Source organism: Phyllostomus hastatus, unplaced genomic scaffold, assembly GCF_019186645.2.
Source record: "Phyllostomus hastatus isolate PE091 unplaced genomic scaffold, TTU_PhHast_1.1 phas_contig_477, whole genome shotgun sequence".
Classification (NCBI taxonomy): domain Eukaryota; kingdom Metazoa; phylum Chordata; class Mammalia; order Chiroptera; family Phyllostomidae; genus Phyllostomus; species Phyllostomus hastatus.
Window position 1 is genome coordinate 4,286,478 of NW_025333889.1, and position 23,803 is coordinate 4,310,280.

General features: G+C 48.7%; 1 protein-coding gene across 3 annotated transcripts in view; it reads right to left on the minus strand.

Moving 5' to 3' along the window:
* Positions 1-256: 256 nt before the first annotated feature.
* Positions 257-23,803, minus strand: part of GIGYF2 (GRB10 interacting GYF protein 2) — a 108,667-nt gene continuing 85,120 nt past the window's right edge. For all 3 annotated transcript variants that reach the window (XM_045845533.1, XM_045845532.1, XM_045845531.1), the window contains 9 exons: positions 22,664-22,822; positions 21,307-21,543; positions 16,297-16,419; positions 13,333-13,545; positions 13,004-13,206; positions 11,743-11,897; positions 10,075-10,277; positions 7,295-7,442; positions 257-2,044 (listed from right to left, as the gene is read on the minus strand). In XM_045845533.1, the coding sequence (XP_045701489.1) occupies positions 1,977-2,044; positions 7,295-7,442; positions 10,075-10,277; positions 11,743-11,897; positions 13,004-13,206; positions 13,333-13,545; positions 16,297-16,419; positions 21,307-21,543; positions 22,664-22,822 (1,509 nt within the window). In that variant the 3' untranslated portion in view covers positions 257-1,976. The remainder of the gene's footprint in view (positions 2,045-7,294; positions 7,443-10,074; positions 10,278-11,742; positions 11,898-13,003; positions 13,207-13,332; positions 13,546-16,296; positions 16,420-21,306; positions 21,544-22,663; positions 22,823-23,803) is intronic.

A 23,803-nucleotide genomic window follows, 5' to 3' on the forward strand; every position in this document is an offset into this window, starting at 1 on the left:
GCAGAAGGGGCAAGTCACAGGAGTGAAGCCATTTGGGCAAACTCACCCATGTTTACCCATGTTTACCTTGACCTCTATGTTCCCAAATGAGCCAGCCCGTGTCGCGCAGCCCGGCAGAGAGAGCTCCCGCTGCCTCCAGGTCTCGGGGCTCACGCGTCTGGAGTTTTCCACGGCGCCGAGAGGATGGCTTTGTGCTAAACGCAGCCTCGACACGGTGAGTACAAGAGGTGAGCTCAGAGAGAACACCACCACCAGGTTTTATTTAAGTTCTTTTTTATTTTCCTCCACACTGGCAAAAGTTCCAAGGGAGCTTAAAGTTTTGTAAACATTTTAACTATTCCTCTTCCCCACCCCCCATTTTTGAATTTACAAAGCAAAGGAGAGCAGGAGTCCCAATTTCAAATGGTCCCCCATCTCCTCATGCTGTTTGATCCAAAAACTATATACAAGTTTATAGCAGTCTCTGTATAGTTATTGTACATGTTTGGGGGGGAGGCAAGGAGGAGTAGGGAGAATGGTGATCCAAAAGAATAAAAATAGAACCGAATGTACTCATCCACACCAAACTGCTCTCAGAGCAAATCCGGCCCTCCGCAGGCAGTGAGAACAGACGGGAAGGCGCTCTGCCCGGGGCCGCCCGAACGCGCTTCTCGCACACGGACGGGCGGCCCAACGGCTCCGGACCAAAGTGTGATTGGCAACTCCGGGCGGTGTTCTCCGGGGGCTGGTGGAGCGGGAAGAGTACTCGTTTATAAATAGGGCTTGACTACGTTTCTACGGGAAGGGAAGGGTATCAGAAGGCCATGACCAGAAGCCAGCACCAGGCTTCTCCTCCGCTCTCTCCCATCCCCTCCACCCCGCCGCATTCTCCGGTATAGTGGTTTCCGTGAATGAAAATCTTAAAGATGGTCAGGTCTGGAACGCTCTCTCTTCAAGAAAGGTAAGCCACTTGCCATCCCTGAATCCTTAAACAAAACCTTTTTGAGGCCACAGCAAGACACACACGCAATGCTCTGAGGAACCAGATGAAATTCCGGGCTTTTATCTGATGCAGAAGTTTATCCCTATCCAAAATGAAATTATACAAATTCATACATATGGTAAAGATCCTAGCTGCCTCTTAAACGAGACAAATTTTCAGCAGAAAGGCCCAAAAACAAACTGGTCCTAGTCCTCTGAAGTAAAAATATTTATGGGAAAAATCAGTTTTTTAAGAAAGAAAAATTAAGAGTAAGTCCCTCTCCCAGGCCACAGGGTCTCCTCTGTCCAGTCAGGTCGGAGTACGCCAGGGGAGAAGGCAGCTTGCGTGGAAGTCACCATCTAGTGAGGAAAACGCGAACCCTTTCTCCGAAAGGACGCCCAGAAAGAACAGTGAGGGTGTGCAACATCAAGCCAATCTGATCTAAACGCCGCCCGTCTCGGGGCCGCCTGGACGCGACCCCAGACTCGGCGCCGCGGCCCGCACACTGCGGTGTGCTGGCGGTCCCCGCCGGGTGCCCAGTCCCGGGCCATGGACGTTCTGCAGCTGGCCCGTGCCTGTCACCATGAACTCTCTTCAGGACCGCACCAGCAAGACCCCACGCCCTTACTGGGGGAATACAATGAAGAAGAAACACAAAAGGAAAAAGCGACGAAGGAAAGTAAACTGCTATTGGCACACCCGGACACTCGTTCTGGGCGACGGCAGGTGGCACCACGGCACGGCCAACGGTGCTGCCCGGGCCAGCCTGGTTGGCGAGTCGCTCCGACGCCGCCCGGAGGGGGACACAGGGCTCGTCCGCTTATCTACAGTCTGAGATGCTCCCAACAAAAACGGGTTAAAGAATCTTGGACACAAAGAGCTAGAGGAAAAAGCCTGAGATGATCGGTTCTGTGGCTTGTTGCAGAGTGACAAAGAGGACATGGCGAGCGAGTGTGGTGTCCAGAGGTGGAGAATCCGTGGTCGGCGGAGGGGGGGCCAGTCCCCTGGCAGGCGCTCAGTAGTCATCCAGAGTCTCGATCTCACCCATATTGAGCCGCTCCGATGAGGCGTTGACGGAAAACCCTGCGGGAGAAAGTCGGCAGTGAGTGGCCGCACCCGGGCCACCTCGGGTCTCCAAACCGCCGGGCCACAGCCCCGGGCAGCGGGGGCCAGGTCAGTCTCCCGTTTGCGAGCACAGCAGAGGACAGTCAAGGCAAGGAGGGGAAAGGAGAAATAAGGTCAGAGCAGTGGTTCTGTTTTCTGTTCTTCCAATGGCAGACTCATTTTATTTCTTAGGGTTCTGATAAATTTAACTAGGGAGAGGGAAAAGAAAGAGAGAGAGACCTGGCCGGTGTGGCTCAGAGGGTTGAGTGCTGGCCTGCGGACCAAAGGGTCGCCGCTTCAACTCCTGGCTGGGGCACGTGCCTGGGTTGCGGGCCAGGTCCCCAGTTGGGGTGTGTGAGAGGCAACCACAGATTGATGTTTCTCTCCCTCTCTTTCTCCCTTCCCTCTCTCTAAAATAAATAAATAAATAGGATTTTTTTTTTTAAAGAAAGAAAGAAAAAGAAAACCCAGCATCACTGCTTGAATAGAACTGCATGCCACTGCCTTAGGACAGTCTAGAGAGGAACCTGGGGTGGAGGTGCATATTCAGGCCAGGCCTCCCCCGGGGAGGGTTAGGGCTGGAACTCATTCAGGAGTTGTACCTTGGAAGGGGCGGGGGGGGCAGGAATAACACGTTCTGAGTGAGAGTAATACGGCTTCAGCTCCACTTGCTACTGGGAACCACGCCCATTTATTTGAAAACCTCTATCGAAGTTCTGGCCCAGAGCTTTGGCTGTTCAGAGGTAAGAGGCTCAGGGAGGACCCACGACGAGATCCTAGAGCCCTCACAGGTTCCTTCTGTCACGCAGTGCACAGCACAGAAAGATTCGAGTACTTAATTCAGCTCAATCGGCTGCAAGCAGGCCCTTGAGGGAAAGGATTCCAGCGAGCAACGCGGATGAGCCGAAGCGGACTCGGGCCAGACAAGCAGTGCCAGCGCCGGAAGCAGCAGGCAGCCCCTCCAGCACCACCGACACGGAAACCTCCCGCCGCCAGCTGCACGCGTGTCCTTCTCCCGGCAACCCCACAATCAGAGATCGATAAAGAGAATGATTCACAGGCCCTCTCTGGAAGAAGTGACTCACAAAAAGCTTTCAGTTCGTCCACTCTGAATGAAATCCCAAACTGTTCCTGCTGTTATTTGAGTATCAGAAAGTAAACAAGCTATGCTCTCCAGTCTAAAAGCAGTTCTGTTCATATTTTTGGAGTTTTCTGCCCCCTCCTTTTTATTCCCAATGTTCAAGTTTTCAAACAAATACGCATTTTAAATGTACCAATAATAAACAGAAAATGCTTCACAAAATAAAAACAGCCTAATTATATCACCTTCTTGACTCAAAAACACCATGGACCGCACACACAAGCCTGCCTATTTGCTGACCACGGGGCCGCGGGACGAGCTGCTCGCACAGCCCACTGCCGGGAGAGGCCGGGGCCCCCAACCCCAGCCCGAGCCCTGCCCTTCCGCTGTGTTTCCACAGCCCACAAGGCGGTTTTCCCTGAAAAATAATGAAAGGCTCAGTGTTCACATTTTAACACAACGGTTTAATTAGGTAAGTATAAAAACCTAAACACCAAGCAATCTATGAAATGAGCTATTACCCTATTCTGAAGCAGGTTTTTCTTTGACTTCACGTGTATCTCAAAAACAGACGAATGTGATAAAAACAATCATGAACTACATGCAATGTAAGTAGAAATGTAATAAAAACACGGAGTAAATTATTTTTAATTGTGAAAACACAGGAAGGAAAAGCCTCGAGCCAAAAAAAAGCTAATTATTCACTACTCTAATACGTACATTAGTAGGCTTTTCACAGACATGGTCTCATTTATCTGTCAATAAAAAACCAGCCCTGGCTGGTGTGGCTCAGGGGACTGAGCGTCGGCCTGCGAACCGAAAGGCCGCCAGTTCCATTCCGGCAGGGCACGTGCCTGGGTCTCGGGCTGGGTCCCCCAGCAGGCGGCGTATGCGAGACATCCGATCAAGATACTTCTCTCAATAAAAAACCAGTGAGGTGGGCACTCCTCCCCATCTGATGGAAAGAAAAGCTCTGGGACACCACGAAACCCAAAGACTATACTATACTGTCTTAGGTTCAGAACAGTCTTGCTCCCCCACTTTCTTTAAAGCTTGACAGCCTGTTCTCTTAAGCAGAGTGACTGCGGGCAAATGGTATTGTGTGTGTGTACAGTTGGCCCTAAACAACGCGGGTTCACTTACAGGAGGATTTTTTCCCAATAAATATGCATCTGTGAATTCAGCCGACCCCGCACCCCGACCTGTGGAAAGAGTCGGTGGGTGCGGAGAGCCGGCCGCATGCACTGACCCGGACGGCAGCACCTGTGCCGGCACTGAAACCAGCCCCCCGGACAGTGAGGGACGACTCTAACGAAGTTCTGGGGGAGCCAAAAGGTATACGCAAATTTCTGCCTGTGCCCGTAACCCCTGTGTCGTGCACGGGTCATCTGTATCAGTCACCCCCAAGTGTGGGTGCTGGTGCACAACGGCACCCAGAAACTCTCGGACCTGGAGGAAGACACAAGTGCGATGGAAGATACTAAAACGAGACTGGGCTCCCTTCTGACGGTTTGTTCTTTTTCAACGGATACTTTTGGATCAAATTAAAACCTGTTTTTCCACTCTGTGCATGGGGAATTTGTAACTGATGGATACTAATTTTCTTAATCTGTAAATCAACAAGGCATATATAAACTAAAAACAGCAATATGTGAAGTGAGTAGGTAGAGAACAGAAATTAGTAATTATCAGAAAACTCTCCAAGAAGGAAGTTCAGCTGAACAGAAATGTTCATAAAATAGTCCAAGTAAGAGACTACCCAAGTGAAGTTACTCAATACTTTGTTGAATTGTTTTCTTCTCTTAACACACATGGATTCCTTAAACTCTGTTCCTAAAATGACCTCTGCTTCCCCTGAAGGGAGATTTTAAGTCCCTTTCTTTTTTTAGGTCTGTAATAGGAGATCAGGTCAGATCAACAACTTAATCCAAAGTGCTTTACCCTTATTTTCTTTCCCTTTTTTTATTAAAAAAAAAAAAAAAGCATTTAAAAAGATTTTTATTTCTTTATTTTAGACAGAAAGGAAGGAAGGGGGAATGAGGGAAACATCAATGTGTAGTTGCCTCTTGCGCGCCCCCTACTGGGGAACTGACCTGGCCCGCAACCCAGGCACATGCTCAGACTGGTAATCGAACCAGCAACCCTTTGGTTTGCAGGCGGGCACTCAGCCCACTGAGCCACACCTCCTAGGGCTTTACCTGATTTTCAAATCAATCTTTTCCCTGGCAGTCTAGCCCTTAAGCGCCACAGCTAAATAGCAAGGGATTCTTAGCTAAAACACAACCAGACTTTTTTTTAAATCCACACGCAAGGATATGTGTATTGATTTTAGAGAAAGAAGTGGGGGCAGGGAAGAGAGATAAACATCTACTGGTTGCCTCCTGTACGCACCCCAACAAAGGATCAAACCTGCAACCTTTCAGTGTATGGGATGGTCCAACCAACTGAGCCATCTGGCCAGAGTCCTCACAACCAGACTTTTAAAAACATTTTAAAATCTATATTCACCTATTTCTGTCAAAACGAGATAAAAGTTTCAGACTATTCCACTCATCCTTAACATAAACTTTCAAGACAGGCAGAAAAAAACAGAATTTCACCAGACCTCTCCGCTCCTAAAGCCAGCTTTCAGGTGTGAGTTCCAAAGGGCAACGCTCAAAGTTCAGTTTTTGTTGCTGACATTTTGTTTTCTCCAGGGAAAGAAACCTCTGAAGCGAAGTACGGATTCCACCCAGGACAAAGCGGGGCTGTCCCCTCCCTCCTGCTGTGCTACCTGCTCTTCCCTGCAGGTCTCTCCAGTGGCGGACTCGCGGCCGTCTTCCACACTCAGCTCACCCCCCTGAGCCCCCACTTCCCCGGAAGCCCGCTCTACTTCACAGAGCTCCTCTGAGCAAAAGCCAACACTATCCTTCCTGCTGCCCAACCTGTCCAGTCTCCTTGTCCGGCCAAGTCTATCCCCCAAATTCCTCAAACTCCTCTGCAGCTCCAAAGCCAACACCCTGTTCCAGGGCACCAGTATTTTTCACCTGGTCCGTGCTGCAGCTCCCAACGGGGCCACCATCCCAACCATGGATTTCTAATAGTCATTTTACATTCATAAATGGAGAATAATTTTAGCTTTATCATTGTATGTAGGTTGTTAGGCTAATTTAAGGAATACAGGCAGCCCACCAGCTCTACCTATGTTGTTTATTATTCCAGAAACACCATGCCCGGTCCTTCCTGCCAGTCTTTCAAAGCCCAGTTCAGGTGTCACCTTCTCCTCGAAGCTGCCCTGTATGAGGACGTTGGTCCTCAGCGCAAGGTAAGACCAGCTGTTGGGGCACAGGAGAGTGGGAAGCACGCAGAGCCGCTCTGCAGCCCCAACCCCAGTGCTGACAGCTGTGTGGCTCTGGGGACTGCCCTAAACCTTCGGGGCTGTGGTTTGCTCTCGGGTGAAACTCGAACATCATCTCATACAGCAGTCATTCTGAGTGGGTGGCAACCAACACCAGTTTTCTCTGAACACCTGATTGGATTTATGGTCAATTTCCACACAAATCAGCATTTAAGGGAAACACCCCGCACACAAATCTGCGGAGACCACCCCCACAGTCCAGAGCCTGCCGACACTGTTCAAACTAGCCAAGCCTACGCTGTTTCCCTGCCTTGCCTTCCCTGTGGCAAACAACAGAGGCTCTGGGCCATGCTTCCCCCTCACTACTTCTGCCTGCGAATCATTGGTGTTTCCCCAGGTAGCCCTGCATGGTGAGGCATGGCCCCTTCTCTCGGCAAATGTAATACCAGTATTCCCTCAATGGCAGCAACTTCTTTGCGTTTACAGTGTAAGTAGCTTACACTGGCTCCATCTCCATTAGCATAATTTTCCAACTGAACTGAAAGGTCTTCTAGGGAAATTCGTGTTGCACGTAAAACCAGCGTTCAAGGCAACAGCACCAGACGATCCAAGTCCCTACAGCGCACGAGGCACAGCTCTCACACCGAGACGCCCAGTAAATTCTGACTCTTACTTTGAACTGGCTAAACAAATTAATTTTGTGTAAGAATTATTTCCCTTCATGAGAAACATCCCGCCACAGCACTCGCGTGATAGCTGCCGTAACCCGCGCTTCCCCGGCGCCCGGCCGAGACTGCAGGTCTGTGCTCACCTAGTAAACTGGGGTCTGCACGGACCATCTTCTGTTTTTTCTTCTTCTTGCCACTCTGCACAGCCTCAAAAGTGGACTGCTGGCTGTTGCTTTGACTGGTCTGAAATACCGAATGGAGTGCACTGTGGTTCACCCCCCACACCGCGTCCTGTGAAACGAGAAGGGGCAGTGAGGTCACAGTGCGCGCAGGCTTGACTCACCCTGAGAAAATCGCTGATTTGCCCTCACCTATCAACCGGGAGTTTCAAAGAGGAAGCCCCTCACGGACCCTGGTAATAACGAAGCCAGGGCAGCCCACCCAGCCACCCTGCTCCTTCGCTTAAAGGCCCGGACATCCCACCGAAGCACCATGCCTCCACAAGGCCTACCCTGGCAACCGCACGAGTCCCCTGCCACGACAGCACAGCTGCCCAAACCTCTCAGGCTTACAGGGTCTGTACCACCTGCCTGGAAGTTCCGTATTCAGCAAATGAAACCACCACAGACCCCTGCACTCTGGCAACTCATACTCCTAGCGGAAGGGCCCTCTGCTCTCTGGGCCTCGGGACAGAGGGAACAGGCTGCAGACCAGCGGGCACCCCGCTAGCCAAGTTCCTGCTGTGTACCTCATTTCTATCAACACGCCCAGGAGGAATCTGGCCTTAAAGAGATTATGTATATACTTTCTACCAACTGGTTAAACTATGAGATGGTCTACCAGGTGTTCACACTTGTTGCTCTTGGCAGAGCAACGTACTCACGACAGGGATCGGGATGCAGTGAGCTAGCCGAAGGCCAGGCACTGTGGGCGGACGCGTCCGGCCGGGCAGAGCCCTGGACCTTCGCCTGCCCGCTGCGGCACGCGGCCAGCCACCCCGCAAACGCAGAGCGCCTTCGGGACGGCTACTCGATGCCTTCCCTTCGCTCCCCAAACCATTTTTCCTAGTGCCGTCCGTGTGCACGTCTTTCAATTCCCTTCGGTTAATCCCTGTCGGCCCACCTACCCCAATGGATTCTAAATGCCCTGCAGGTCTCTGTATCTTACCTGTCCCTAGAAGTGACCCATAGAACAAACATCCTCTCTAAAATTATGTGATTTAAAGGGTATGACTATTCTTAAGCCTCTCCCTGAGCTCTGCCAACTCCTCTTTCAGAACACTTGTACGAGCAATCCGAGTTATTCCAATCCCGCGTCTGTGAATTCGCTACACTAGTCCACCCTTATCCAAGGTTTTCCATGGTTTCAGCAATCAACCACTTTCCCCAGCTCAAATCCATGGAATGGAAAATTCCAGAAATGAGCAATTCATTAAGTTACAAATAGCACGTGCTGTTCAGAGTAGCACGAGGAAACCGGGTGCTTTCTCACTCGGTCCGCCCTGGCACGAATCACCCTGCGTCCCGAACACCCAGGCTGTGTGTGTGCTGCCCGCCCATTAGCCACTTAGGAGGCACCTCCGCAATCGGCCTGTTCTCGGAGACAGACATACCACATTCACGTAACTTTTACTACAGTGCATTGTTACACCTGTTCTGCTTTACGGCTGTTGCTAATCTCTTACTGTGCCTAACCGATAAATTACACTTAGGCATGCACATATAGAAAAAAACAGCGTGTTTAGAGTTCAGTACTATCCCACAGCTTCAGGCGTCCACCAGGGGTCTTACAACATACCCCCCGTGGATGGGGGGGGGTCCTATTGTACTTGCTATAATTTATTTGCAGGCAGTGCTTCTGTGGTCATCCTACACACGCACACGTACGGGGCAGTGGGGCGTCTGAGCTGCCCAGGACGCACGTCCCCCGGGGAGGCAGAGCAGAGCAACCTTCCGCCATCTTGTCTCGGCTCTCCTCCGGTACACAACCATCCTTCCCAGCTATTCAGTGTCAGGTTTTCCACAGTTTCTTGTCCGGTTTGCTGGTGCTTTCACTGTTTAAAACAGCCAGGCGCCAAGTGCTGGCTAGTGTTCCTAAGCACACGAGGGCTGTGAAGTGTCTCACGGACAACACGCGGGTGTGGGTTAAGCCCCCCGGAGGCGGGAGTCAGAGCGCTGCTGGCCGTGAGCTCAGTATTGCGGAGTCGACAACACAGGGGTGGGCCACAGTGGGTGTGCAGTTGCACAGATAAATACTAAAATAATATTAACATGAGAATAAACTGTGTTTTTTGTACTTACAACTATAAACCTACTTTTCCTATCCCTATATATTTAACAAAGCACCTTGAAGCAGAAACACATAAAATAAGATTACATACTGACTGGTTGACAAAAATGGTGTGACCAGAGGTTCGCAGAAAGGGGAACCCCCATTTCCCCTAGAAGCAGTAATTCAGTCCTCACTAATTCAGTGCTGGCAGCAACTTGACAGAACCCAACTACCACACACAATGAGAACTGACTGTGCCTGTAACATCCCCATCAAAAATGTAGGAAATTGTCGGTACCAGGTAAAGTGTACACTGAGCACTGGAGATTTAATATCTGTCGGTTTTTAACTAATCAAAAACAAACTTACAGGTCTGTGACAGGTTGGAATTTGCACTCTGGCTGAGGCACCTACGTGAACCAAGAATAATGGGGCTGGTGGTATGCCTAACAGAGAATGAACGGTTAGATTTGCTATTTGAGAAATTCACCAGGAGCTCTGGACGGGCACTTTAAAATATAATGTCTGTCGCATTTACAAAAGGTTCAGTCATCTGCCACACAAAATGCTGTCCGTCTGCCTCGTCGTCTCTCCGGCTGCTCGGCAGGCGAGCGCTCGTGCACGGGGCGCCACACTCGCCGCCGCCACGTACCTGCTGCTGCTGCTGCGGCTGAGGCTGCGGCGGCGCCGGCTGCTGCTGCTGCTGCCGCTGGCTGGCTTTCTGTTTGGCACGACGCTCGAGGAACTGCTTGGCAAACTCCTTGGCCTCGGAGGTATCTCCTAAATAGGCCCTAATATAATCGTGGACCTCATAAGGAGATTCTACTTCTTTCAGGAAAGAAACAAATGTGGGAACTGCAGCGGGAGAGGGGAGAAGACACAAAGAGTAATACTGAAATATCACATACAAAAAATCCGTTTCATACCATAAATCCAGTTTTTAATATATTGTCACACTCATATTGATGACAGAAACTTAAAAGGTACATAGCTACTGTGTTAAATATTCTGTAACCTACTTTAGAAAATTTTTAAAAAACCACTACCCTCAATGGCATTGCAATGCCTCCAATTGCGTGAAACAGACTAGAGTCAAACAGAGACATACCACACCTGCTTAGCTCCACTAAATGTTACGTCAATTAAAACAACCGCTTGCCTAAGACTGAAGTCATCTGGGGACTCATCTTTTCCTTAAATTCAAACAATACTTATCAGGTGCTACGATGAGTACCAGGAACCAGCACGAATGTCACGGCTACAAGCGGTGCCCTCCTTTTGCGTCGCTGGGATACCACGTGTTTACAGAGGAATTAAGCAGTGTGGAGCAGGAGAAAGCGCAAGTCCCAGACTTAGACAAGGGTTTAAAACCCGACCCTGTAATTTGCTGGCTGTGTGACCTGGATGCATTACTAAACCATTCTGAGCCTCTGTTTTGTAACTTATGAGGAAAACATCATCTACATTGTAAAGGTAACTTGTAAAATTGCTGCAAAAATTACATAACTGGGATAACATATGTTAACCCCCAAAAAGTGCCTAGCACGTGGTAGGTGCTTAATAGATGGTAGCCATTACTATTATTTACTATGGTTTTCTCTGGTTCTTCTGAACACTAGATATTACAATATCGCAAAGAACCGTGCAATCCCTTTTTAATGCTGTGTTTTTGAAGACCCTTGGTTTTAGACAAGACATCAGAGGTGGACGGGTTCAACGCAGTCTACAAGCCACAGGAATCCCCCGCACCAGGCTGACCAGTCTGTTCAAACATTTGGGGGTGAGGGGGGACTCCTACCTAAGGCAGGAAATTCTCTTGGTGAACAGCTAACAATTAGCAAGTTTTTCTTCAAACTGTGTTGAAATCTTTTCACTTCCATATACTGATCCTAGTTTTATCCTACACAAAATCAAGTCTACTTACTCTGCTACCCGACTCCCACCCCGCCCCTGGAGTCAGGAAGGGAACAGCCCACACGTCACCTCAGCCTTCGCTTGCCTGGGCTGGCCTTGTTCCCACCACCACGGTTCCCTTGCTTCGGACTCGGCCCACCTGGCAACATCCCTCATGAAACGAGGGGCGTGGAACTATGTCCACCTCTGTCCTGTGCCTCCTAAGACAGCCTGAGACAGCATTTACTTTTGGCAACCTCTGATAACCTATCTGAGCATATTATTACAGGACCTCTGTCGAAAGCAATACTATACGTAATACAACTAGAGAGGCAAGTTCTTACAGTAGGTGCAAGGCTCCACCTGTTTGTGGGGCCGGCTCTGCCGTCCCACATGCTGGCATCCCACACCCCTTCCCAATTCTTACCATCCAAGTTATTTGCCGTATTAAGGGCATGAAGCATCTGTTCACACCACTGGGTAAATCCATCTTGGGCTTTATTTACTCCCTGAAAGAGCTTCAGCAACTTTTCTTCTTCTTCTACTTTCTTATTCTGCCGGTTAGACACACCTACAGATTTACTAAAGCAAAACAATAGGGCGATATTATATTCCCAAGAACTGTTACTATATGATTATACTACAGTACCATAAATAACGTCCTGGCAACACTGGATGGCTGTCAGTAACCCAATGCTGGGCTCCAAAACTTCTAATATTTGGATCTGTGGTAAGGTCAGGGTTACTCAATAGCCCCTTAAAATCTAGCCTCAGTGAATATATTCTAGTTTGTGAACACAGGCTTCTTTTCAGAGGAGTGGTTCAATTCTTCCTGTGTGTGCTTAAGTTTTTTAATTTTGCTAAGCCTCAGTTTTCTCATGTGTAAAATGGCACTGATACTCTCCTGGGTCATCGTAAGGAATAAAAATATTGCATGCAAGAGGCCTCAAGCACAGAGCTCTCTAAACTGGCAGGTACTTGGCATCCTGGTCATGACGTCTCAGACCTTCGGCGGAGAAGAAACCATCCGACAACACTACCATTTATTAAGTAGCTGCATGTGCCAGGCACCTACTGACTACTTCACGTGTATCCGTTTAATCTTTAGAACGACGCCCTTGAAGTTTTCTTATTACCTTCACGTCACAGACGAGCGAACTGAGGTTCAAAGAGGCTCCCTCCTGCCCACGGTCACACAGCTAATGAGTGGTAGTGCTGGGTTTCAGTTCTCAGAGTTAACACTGAACCCTGGCTCAGTCAACAACACTGTATGTTGAGGAAGGGACCGTGGGAGGTGAAAGGTTAACTAACATCACAAAAATAAACAGATCTAAGGCCATTACAGGTGTTTATAATACTCATTTTAGTGTAAGAAAAATATCCATTTAGAAAAAAAATGCTAACATCTAGAGAATACCTTAAAGAAATGTTCAACAACAACAAAAATATACTACTTCTAATATTTACTAAGTGGTTACCACACGACAGGCAATGAAGGAGCCCCCCAGTGATAATACAGATCTGCTTCCAGGGGAAAGAAACCAGCTGCCAAACTCTGACCTCATGTGCTTAGACACAGATGAAAAGCAGCAGAAAATAACTGCCTTCCCTGCCCACCGCTCTCCCAGTCCCCACACACCCTTCCCCCCACCCACCAAGGAGCACAGGTTTGATCGTGTGAGCCCTACCTGAGACTGGCATTTTTATTTTTATTGGACGAATTCCTGGGTCCCACCTCTTTCACCGCATCATCCCAGAATCCCATGTTGGAGTTTTTACTGTCCGCATTACTCCAGATACTACTGACTAGGTCGGATGCCCACTGGTTAGGGGGTCCAGTGTTTATAGAGCCCCAAACAGAATTCCCAATGCTGGTATGCAGGTTGGAATGCTGTGGACAAAAGAGAGACAAATGATTACAGTTAGTATTAAAAAGGTAAAAAGAGAGTCCACAGAAGTCAGAAGAGATACTTATGACGCCCATCCACAGAACGACTGCTTAGGAAGATGAACCCACCGTATTATTCCGGGTTCTATTTGGTTGCTGGTGCTGCTGCTGCTGCTGCTGCTGCTGCTTCTGCATTTGCCTGGCTTCTTCCTGTTGTATCTCCAGGAGCGACTTCGCTGTACCTGCGGGTTTGCTGACATTCCCCCAGCCTGACAGTTTCTGCTGCTGCTGCTGCTGCTGTTGCTGAATAGCTTTCATCAATTCCCTCTGCTGGCGCCTTTGCTGTTGCACAAAAACTGAAGTGAGCTCAGGACTCCAGTTTTAAAAATAAATTACCAGTGTCTGGTATACCACACAGAATGCAAATACAGAGTAGCTGTACCAAATTAAACACCTGCCATGGTCAGGTCCTTTGCTGCAAATAAGGACAAACTGTTAAAGCTACTAAGAGGAAATAAAAAGATCAAATTCAGAATTACTTCTTACAAATTAAATAGGGCTTCTGGTTAAGCACAGACATGAAATACACGTTTACTTCCTAAAGCCCTTCCAAAATGGTAGGAAAAAGATCCCTGAAAAGAATCTACCTGTCTAGAAGGGAAGGGAGGGAGAGAAACATCGACGTGTGACAGCATCAATCTGTCACCAACTGGGGCCGGGCACGCACCTCGACCAGAACAGGACCAACAGTCTTTTGCTTTGGGGGATGACACCCACCAAACCCAGCCACACAGGTGAGGGCATAAAAAATATTCTTAGAGAGCACAAACCCAAAAGGACAAAGAGAACAGAACAAAAAATTTAAAAGCTGGAAAACAGGCAAACCATGACAGCCAATGTAACACTCAGTAAGTTGGAACCTCAGAAACAAGCCAAACCACACAGAAAGCCTGGGAAGAGGTATGGGTATCCCAAAGAGAGGAAGACTGGTGAAGTCTTCAAGTAGCAGTAGTGGGGCTACCCACTGCCTCCCTCTCCCCAGCAGAACCCTGAAACCTCCCTCTTTGCAGAGGCTGAGCCAGGCGGATGGACTACTCCATGGGGAGGCTGACCCAATAAAAGAACACACCCGCAGACAGCACAGATGGAGGACTCCCTGAGAGAGCTCAGCCAGAGGCAGCAGAGCTCACCCAGGTGTGGTACATCCCAGAACCTCCAACCAGCTTTTTTAGCGCCTTATTCCTGAATATGAGCGAACAGCTCGAGATCAACAAACATTTGACATGAGCTTCTAAATGAAAACCAATGCCAAAGCAAACAAAAATTCGGTGGAAACAGAAACCAGAGAGGGGAAAATAGGCGCTAGCTTTTTAAAAAGCTGTCACCAGTAAGTGATAGTCTTAGAGAGGTAACATGAAACCTAAGAATATCAATGAAACCAGAATAAAAGGCTATGAAAAAAAAACTAGAATCAAATGGGACTCAGAAAAATTTAAAATAAGAGAGCACACATTAAAAGTGCAATAGGAGAACTGAAAAATAATACAGAGGGAATGCCCATCAAAAAACGCCCAGATAGAAAGACAGAAATGAAAGACCGAGTATGAGAAAACCCAGGTCAGTCCCGGAAAGCAGTACACAACAGACCAGAACTCCAGAAAAACAGAAGAGCCACGCAGCGCGCCAGGGGCGTCCAGATCTGACCAGGTGCGAGGGCTCTGGAGAGGACACCTCACACACTGGTTTCCCCGTGTGAGAGATACCTAATTCAGTGACTCTTCATACCTTTTACAGAGGTTACAAAGACTTAATGGTTCAAACAATGTAACCAAATAAAAACAAACGAGGCAATCAATTAACTTCTGCAACACAAAAAGATGAACAAGAGCTGTGATTCTAACTCTGATGAGCACTTAGGATTTTTCATTCTGCAGAGACCAAAATTATGGAACAATGTCTGGCCTCAAAAGGAGATGATGTATTCCGCTGTGCATTCATTTGTTCATAGGGTTTAAAAAAAAAAGACATTATTTCAGCATTAAGTTCAGTCTTTTTCTTTTTGAAGAGGGTGAGAAATAAGGTAATTTTAAAGATAAGAACCATTTTAACCTATTCGATGAGGTCCAGCACACCACATGGTGAACATGTACAGACAACTCCCACTCCGCTGTGTACCAGGGCCATCAGGGACCACCACCCAGACCCAAAAATGACAATTTGCATTCTCTAACAAGCTGACGACTCCGCCTCCAATCATATCCACATGCAGCACTTTCTTCAAGACTCTGCTGCCCTATGTTACCTTTTGGAGCCGTCCCAGACTGCACTGGCTACAGTTAGACAGTCAGTCACCATCACTGACAACTTTCTTTGTCCATCTCCCCTCGACTAGAAGTTGAGCTGTATAAAAGCAGAGAACTGTCTGTTTTAGACTCAGCTATCTTCCTAGACTATAACCATAACCATAACCATAACCATAACTCAGCAAATGTGGGGGACGGAGGGCTGGAAGAATGGGACCCCTAACGGCATACTGAACCCAATGACTTCACGTACTCATTTTCTCTTCTGTCAAGAACTGTATTCTTCCTCCACTCCACCCCCATTTCTTTCACTTTCTGTACCCTTCCTATCCTAGAGATGTCAACTCACAACTACTACAGGATACAGCTGCACAAGCGGAGACTAACTTCTCATACTGGCATATTCTACGATTTTGCAGGCCAGTCAGAAAACCCAATGCCCCTGGAGAAAAATGTATTCTGCATTCTAAAAATCAAATTTACAAAGGGTTATCTACATAAAACTCACCCACAATTCTGAAACACCCATGAGCTATTCTCTTAAGAGCTGCAGTAAAATGTTTAAGCTAACTGGATATTTACGTTATCCAATCTTGATGTTATTCCTGTTAGATACTTCTTACTGGCCGGAATGACCAAACTACAAGCCAGAGAATTTAATACTGAATGTGCAACTCAGACACACAGCAATCTGACAATAGCAATGACCTTCACTAACCACCAACCCAGAACGCGCTCCAGCTATTCCGGAACGCTGGTGGGCTGGACCGTGTTTCCTTCCGAAATTTACCTCTTCCCGAAGCTGCCGTTCTCGTTCCTCTTCCAGTTTTTGGATCTCAGCCAACGACAGCGTTGCCTGGGACTGACAGGCTGTCGTGCTGGACTGCTGGCCCCACGTTGAAGAAGAGGGAAGCTGGAGAAAAGGAAGGCAGAGGAGTGCATGAGGAAGTGATGTGGCCAGGAAACAAAGGCAATGTGGTATCATGAACAAGCAGAACATTTAAGTTTCCTCCTGTAATCCTTTTTGTTTTTAAATTTTTAAAGATTTTATTTATTTATTTCTAGAGAGGGGAAGAGAAGGAGAAAGAGAGGGAGAAAAACATCAACGTGTGGTTGCCTCTTTCACACCCCTTGCTGGGGACCCGGCCGGCAACCCAGGCATGTGCCCTGACTAGGAATTGAACCAGCGGCCCTTTGCTTTAGTTCACAGACTGGCACTCAACCCACTGAGCCACACCAGCCAGGGCTCCTCCTGTAACCTTTTACATACTAGTCTCCCAGTCAGTTGGCGTCTTTCACTTAAATTTTCTGCCACCACTCCAAACCTAAGATTATTTTAAGACAACTTAAACACAATACACTTTTATTATTTGCACTATCATTTGGGGATTGCCAATTTGTTATATCTAGCACTAACATATTCAACAATATATAGACATAAAAGAAAATGAGTGAACAGAAAAATCACTTGATTTTTAATCCAAGGAGACAAGAAGGGACTTGAGATGTGACTTTCCAGTCAGAGGGTCAAGGACAAAATTTCCGAAGGCACAGTGGAGGTGAACAGCTAACGGAAGACGCCAGCCATGGTTCTCAGTCTCTGTGAGCCGCCATTCACCGAACTGCAGCCTCTAGTCATGAGCACCAAGCTGCTTTTAATCAATAATTCTGTTTTCCTACCACTTAAAACTGTGAACTAAAGTAGAGAGTAACTATCTGGGTTCTGAATACTTTAGCATTCTCAAAAGCATGATTATTCCAAGAGAATCCCTTGGTCTCCTAGGCCAGAAAATGATGCATTCTAATTTTGAGACATCCTATGAATCTCAAAAACAATAAAAAACAAATCAAACTCCTTAGAACGTTTAATAAAAATAATACATGAACATGGATCAAAATAAACACAATGTCCCAACACCCCTGAAACAATGGCTTTAGAGCAGCAATCTCTCAAGTAGGAACAGACGGGGTAAGGGTGTAAACAGTTCCGACTGTCCGACTGATACTACCAAACAGCCCTCCACATGAGTACCCTCCACACAACTGAACACAGTGAATCAATCCGAAACAGTTTTTGGCCAACGTGACAGGTAATGGGGCGTTTCTCTCCAAACGCACCTGTGCGGCCCTGGCCGGGTGGCTCAGTGGGTTGGGACGTTGTCTGTGCACCAAGGGATGGGAGGTTCCATCCCGGCTGGGGCACGTGCTGGAGACGACCTATCGATGCTTCTCTCACACCGATATTTTCCTCTTTCTTTCTCTCTCTCGTTCTCCCCTCCTCTCTCTAAAATCAGTACACCTCCTCAGGTGTATCCTCAGGTGAGGATTTAAAAAAAAAGCACCTGTGCTGGTGGGGAGGGGTATAGAGGGAAACCGAAAGAGAAAGATGGGGGACTAGGTAAGCAAAGTTGAGCACAAACACACTCTTTTTTTAATCAAGATCAAATCAGGCACATCTCAAACCTGGCAGCATTGCCTGGGAGGACTTGTAAAAATGTGGAGGCCCTGGCCTCACACTTGAAGAGTCAGAAGAGCCAGAGGCGAGGCCAGAGAATTTGCATACTTTGTAATTCTGATGCAGACAATCAGCCAGTAACCACTGATGTCTCAAATCCCAGTGGAGGCCCTGGCGGGGTAGCTCAGTTGGTTAGAGCATCATCCCGATACTACACGCCAAGACTGCACGTTCAGTCTCCTGTTGGGGCACATACAAAAATCAAACAATGAATACATAAATAAGTGGAACAATTTGCTGTCTCCGTCTCCCCCCTTCCTCCTTCGCTCTCTCAAATTGATAAATAAAAATTAAAATGAGTAAGTAAAATACAATACAACCCAGTGCACGTGTCAGCCCACACCCCGTCGCCTTCCACAGGCCCTAGGCCGGGAAGAGACGCGCAGGCGCAGCCCCCTGAAGCGGCCCATCTCCCTTTCAGGCACCCCGAGCCCCTTCCCGCTGCAGAGTCAAAACACACTCCACCGCACTGGCCGCTCACGACCCCCAGGTCTGCTCTCTGGAGTCACGCAGAACGAACCTAAGCCTTCCCACGAACGTCCACAGACAGCTACCGGTTTCCTTACATCTTATCTGTGCATAGGGAGTCGCGTCCCATCACTCTATCAACATTACTTCAGGACGTTCTCCAGTCCGACGGCACCCTGGGCAGCCCTCAGAACTGCATTTATTAGCCACGCTTCTCAGAACAACTCCTTCCCAGACCCGCAGAAAACAGTGGGGAATTGGGCACATTTTGTGACACCTAAAAGATCACTGATATTTTTTTAACTTACTTTTTCTGCCCTGACACTGCTATCTCACTTTCAACACTATTTTTTAAAAGATTTTATTTATTTATTTTTAGAGAGGGGGGAAGGGAGGGAGAAAGAGAGAGAGAGAAACATCAATGTGTGGTTACCTCTCTCATGCCCCCATCTGGGGACCCGGCCTGCAACCCAGGCATGTGCCCTGACTGGGAATCAAAACAGCAACCCATTGGTTCACAGGCTGGCACTCAGTCCACTAGGCCACACCAGCCAGGGCCTCAACAGTATTTTTAATATAAAAAATTATTGTGCTCATATCTAGTATGGCAAAATGAGGAGCACATGGACCCACTCTCCAGCAAAACTGGTGAAAATAATTTTTTAAATTTTTATTTCTTTATTTTTTTAGAAACAGAATAAGGGAGGGAGAAAGACAGGGAGAGGAAACATCAACGTGCGAGAGATTCACCCACAACCCAGGCATGTGCCCTGCCTGGGAATCAAACCTGCGACCCCTCATCTTGAAGACCAGCACTCAATCCACTGAGCTTCACCAACCAGAGCTAAAAATTATTTTTTAAAAATCATTTGAAGATTCTGGAAATGCTCCCAAAAGAATACAGCTAACAAAACACTGTCTCAAGAAAATCTGCTAAAACTTGGTAAGAACAGAGTCTGTGGTGCTTGTACCAAGACTACGGTCTCCCAACGCCTAGGCCCAGCCAGACAGCAACTCCGTCCCAGCCGAGCACAGCCAGGAAGACGGGCCTCCCTCTGCCCCCGGGGGCCAGTGCACGGCTGGCTTCCAGAAAAGCACATCAGCACTTCGCACCCGACTCCAGCTCCCTGATGCCGAGGCCAGGTCACAAGAGAATACAGCTGACAGGTGGGGGATCCCTTCTTTTGCCTACCTCTCCTTGTGAAACGGAAACTACTGACTGCCTGCCTCTGCCACGGCTTGAAAGGCCACCGAGCCACCAGGAAAGGCAAGCCAAAAAGATCCAAGACTGCTGCCCCTCCCCCAGGGCTCAACCCCTAAAGCACAGCAGCACCACTCAGAGAACAGCGCAGCACTGTTCCAGCCCCAGAGCTGTGACTCAGAGGTTTCTGACTGGGAGTGGAGGTGGGAGGGACACGCCGGAACAGGGAGAGCTCTTCCCAAAGGAGCTGACTTCATTTGCAATAGTGCGGAGAAAGATGAGTTCGAACCCAAGAGCACTTTCGATGGAAAAATAAACAGTGAAGGATGGCGTGAATGGCAACCAGGAGATGGGCGGATTCACTGGAGACACAGGCTGAACTGGAACTGCTGGCTACGACTTGGTCTCAGAAAACCAAGGGAAAGAGCTGAAGGAGCCCTCCTGGGGTCCGAACAACCCTCAGACACTGACCTCGAGAAGCAGCTCGTGAGAGCAGCCAGAATTCGAATGGACCTGTACGAATTAGTCTGAAGCAATCTGTGCCCCAGGCCACTTCTGAAAACAGAGCAATTCCACTGAGTGGGGCTGACCAGCTGGGGGATGGGGGGGAATGGGGGGGGGGGTAATCAAAGAGCAGCGTGTCCGCACAATGCCGCCCGGAGAGAGTGGGCACACCCAGTGCAGCACCCCCAGAAGGGCCGCAGCAGAGGCTTCGCACTGGAGGGAGCAGGAGAGGGGGACAGCACGGAACTGATCCGGCCGGTCACAAAACAAATAAATAATGCCTAAGGCCACCGGTCTCTACCACACTGCATTCTAATCTCCTGCCATGTGCCTATCCTGGGAGCCCCTTAAAGACGGGGGACCCCATGTAGAGCTCTGCAGACCCTGCCACAAGCCTGTTCCTCCCTTCCCAATCACGCCAAGCGGCCTCCTCAACAGTTCCACTGCTGTCCCAGTCACGGAGGACTGACCACCCAGGCTTCCGCACGGGCCCCTCAGGTCGCGTCACCAAGTCCTGCTGACTACTATCAGCAATTCCTGTCCTGCTGGCCACTGCTAGTCACTCTCACCACCACCACCACCACCACACTGCACTGGTCTCCCTGTCTTTACTTTCTACTATTTCAAATAATGTTCTGAATGCTCATACAGCACTTCGCATATAGCACGTGGATCTAACTTACAATGCGCCCCCATTCCCACAGTCGGCTGCGTTTCAAGCCCTGGGTGATGGCCCCTACTCATACACCCAAATGTTTGTCTCTTGCTTGAATAAGGCTGGGAGCTCCCTGAGGGCAGGCGCCTTCTCTCTTTTACCTTCGCCTCAGCATTGCTGAGCCCCTGGAGTAGGCACTCCAGTGTTTACTGAGCTGCACTCAATTAATGAGCCGAAGAGAGTTCCTCCGTTCCGCCTGCAGCACTGCTCGTGTCCTATCCTTTCATGTATTCCTCTCTCATTTAAAGGCCTAACGCAAGTGCATGCCTCATACTATGTTTTACTGATCAAAAACCACAGCAGTGACAGCAACGCTGAAGAAAGCACACTGCGTGCCTGCCAGCATCTACCTGACACGTTAACACGCAACTCCGCAGCCGGCGCGCAGGCTTTATACCTTCATCTGCGCCAGCTGCTGCTGCTGCTGCTGCTGCTGCAGCCTCCGCAGAGCCTCCTGCTGCTGCTGCCGCTGGCGCATCAACTCCTTGTGCCGCTGCAGGTCCAGCTCCTTCCTCTTCCGCTCCTCCTCCTCCTGCCGGACCCTAGCTGCCTCCTCCTCCATCCGCAGCCGGTTCTCCTCTATTCGACGCTGGGCTTCTTCTTCTTCCCGGGCCCATTTTGCAGCCTCCTCTTCCTTCCCAGAAGGAAAAATAAAGGAGAATATACATAAACTTCAATTATATGTTGTTTTTTCAAATTTGAGTCACTACTGAAGTGACAGAGAAAGGCAAAACTTTGTTGGTGATGGTATGAGGTCGAGATAAATTTTCTTTTATATTTACAGCAGCCACAAAGGCCTAACATGCTTACAGGATAAGCCTGTCACTGATTTGCTAATTTCTACATAAAAAGAATGTCACTTTGAACATGGGTGGTAAGCACTGATCTCCAGGGGACCACCGCAAACAGCAGGAAAGTCTCCGGAAACTGCCCCAACGCAGAGGCGTGGGCCGCCAGGGCCCGCGAGGATGCTGATTACCGAGAAAGCCCCAGCCAGGGCTGGAGCCAAAGCACCTTCACAAGATCCCTTTACTGAGTCCCTGGCTCGCACCCCTGGGGGCCCACGGGTCCCTCGGAAGAACTCTCCTCAGCCCACCCTCCACCTCTCTGGCTGCCTGTCACGGCAGAGTGGCACAGCTGGACTAGAATCAGTGCTTACTGTTGCACAATGTGACGATATTAAACAGCACTGAATTGCACATTCTAATGTTTTTAAATTCTCACCTGAGGACATGCGTATTGATTTCAGAGAGAAGGGAAGGGAGGGTGGGGGGGGAGAAATAGCAATGCGAGAGAAACATCAATCGGTGCCTCTCACACACACCCCGACCAGGAAGTGAGTCCGGACCGAGGCAGATCGAAAATGGAACCTGCAACCTGTCAGTTTATGGGACGACTGAGCCCCACTGGCCAGGGTCTGAACTGTACAATTTAGAAGAGTGAACTGCAGGGTACCCTCAGGCAAAAGCTGTCACCTTGCAGATCTCGTAATTGGTTTTTTAAGGGTATGTCTTCTTCAGATTTCTCACTGATGGTCTGTTTTTGTTTCTTTTACTTTTTTGGTATTTTCTCCAGCTTTTATAATTACATATGTGGGACAGTTATTACAAAAGTAAGAAGAGCCAGTGTCTCCGGTAATTTAGGTCTCTCTTGGTCATTTTCAGCAACCTGAAAAAGACAAGCTCTCTGAACACTGCCTTCATCTCCAATTCCCGGCTTCCAACGGCAATGAGAAGAGTAACCCATCTGGTCACCTGCTTGCGTAACAGCTCCTCCTGCTTCCGCCTCTCCTCCTCTTCCCGTCTCCTCTCCTCCAGTCTCCTGAGGGCCTCCTCCTGCTGCTGCCTTTCCTCCTCTTCTCGCTGTCGCCTCAGCGCCAGCTCCTGCTCCCTCTGGCGTCGCAGGGCCTCCTCCTATGTAAAAGGGTGCATGTGGGCACACTGAGAGAAACTCTGGGTCTCAGTTACTATAGTACATCACAATGTGAAAAGGAACAGGCCATGTGCCAATAAGACTCTGTTAACAGTAAAATGAACACGGAACTAAAAGTATGTGTGTACGTTGAGTAGACACATTAAGAGTTAAAATAATTTGTATTTAAAATATAAACAGTGTTATACTGCCAAGTCTGCCCTGGTTTCTACATTAGCTACATTTACTGGTTACCCCTAGAAAGGCCACACAGGACTCGGGCTTCGGTTTCTCCACTGGGACTATCAGCCTGTTTCTCAATCAGCCGATAACCCGAGGTGTAGACAGGCCCATCAACACAGCTGCCAAAAATGTCTGATCAGCTGGAAATGAGCTCTCCAGTCAGGGGCACTGAGTCAAGCTGTGTCCCAGAACAAAAGTCCCCCAGCACTGAGTATACAGAAAAGGGTCCTGTTGTCACAATAATTCAGGAAATACTGAGCACCACAGAATTAAACAGGTCCCCTTAGTGCAAGGCTTGTTAGAGCCCTGACGGCCTAGTGCATGACAGTGGGGCTCTAAGACTACCAGCAGTCCCACCCCCGGCAGGGACCCTCTCATTCCTCACAGAGGGACTCCCGTGGCGGACACGGAGTGGGAAATGGGAGGCGAAGGCTAGACTCTGGGGCTATTACAAAGACGGGTCTTTCCCTGGAGACCTCTTAAAATCCCAGTAGGAAAAGTCCCAAGGACATGCCCCCCACCCCCCAAAATACAACTGGCCAAAATTCATTAAAAACTTCAACATCACTGATGACAAATACTTTTGGCAAAGACTCAGTTATTTCTGAAATCTAATTGGTTTATAAAACCCTAGAAAATATGCAAAGGAAATCAATTCCAATGTTTCACCAGGACTGAAGACGACTCCTCCAAGGGGTGTTAAAGGACAAGACACTCTCCCTAAAAGGGAGGTGAGTCTT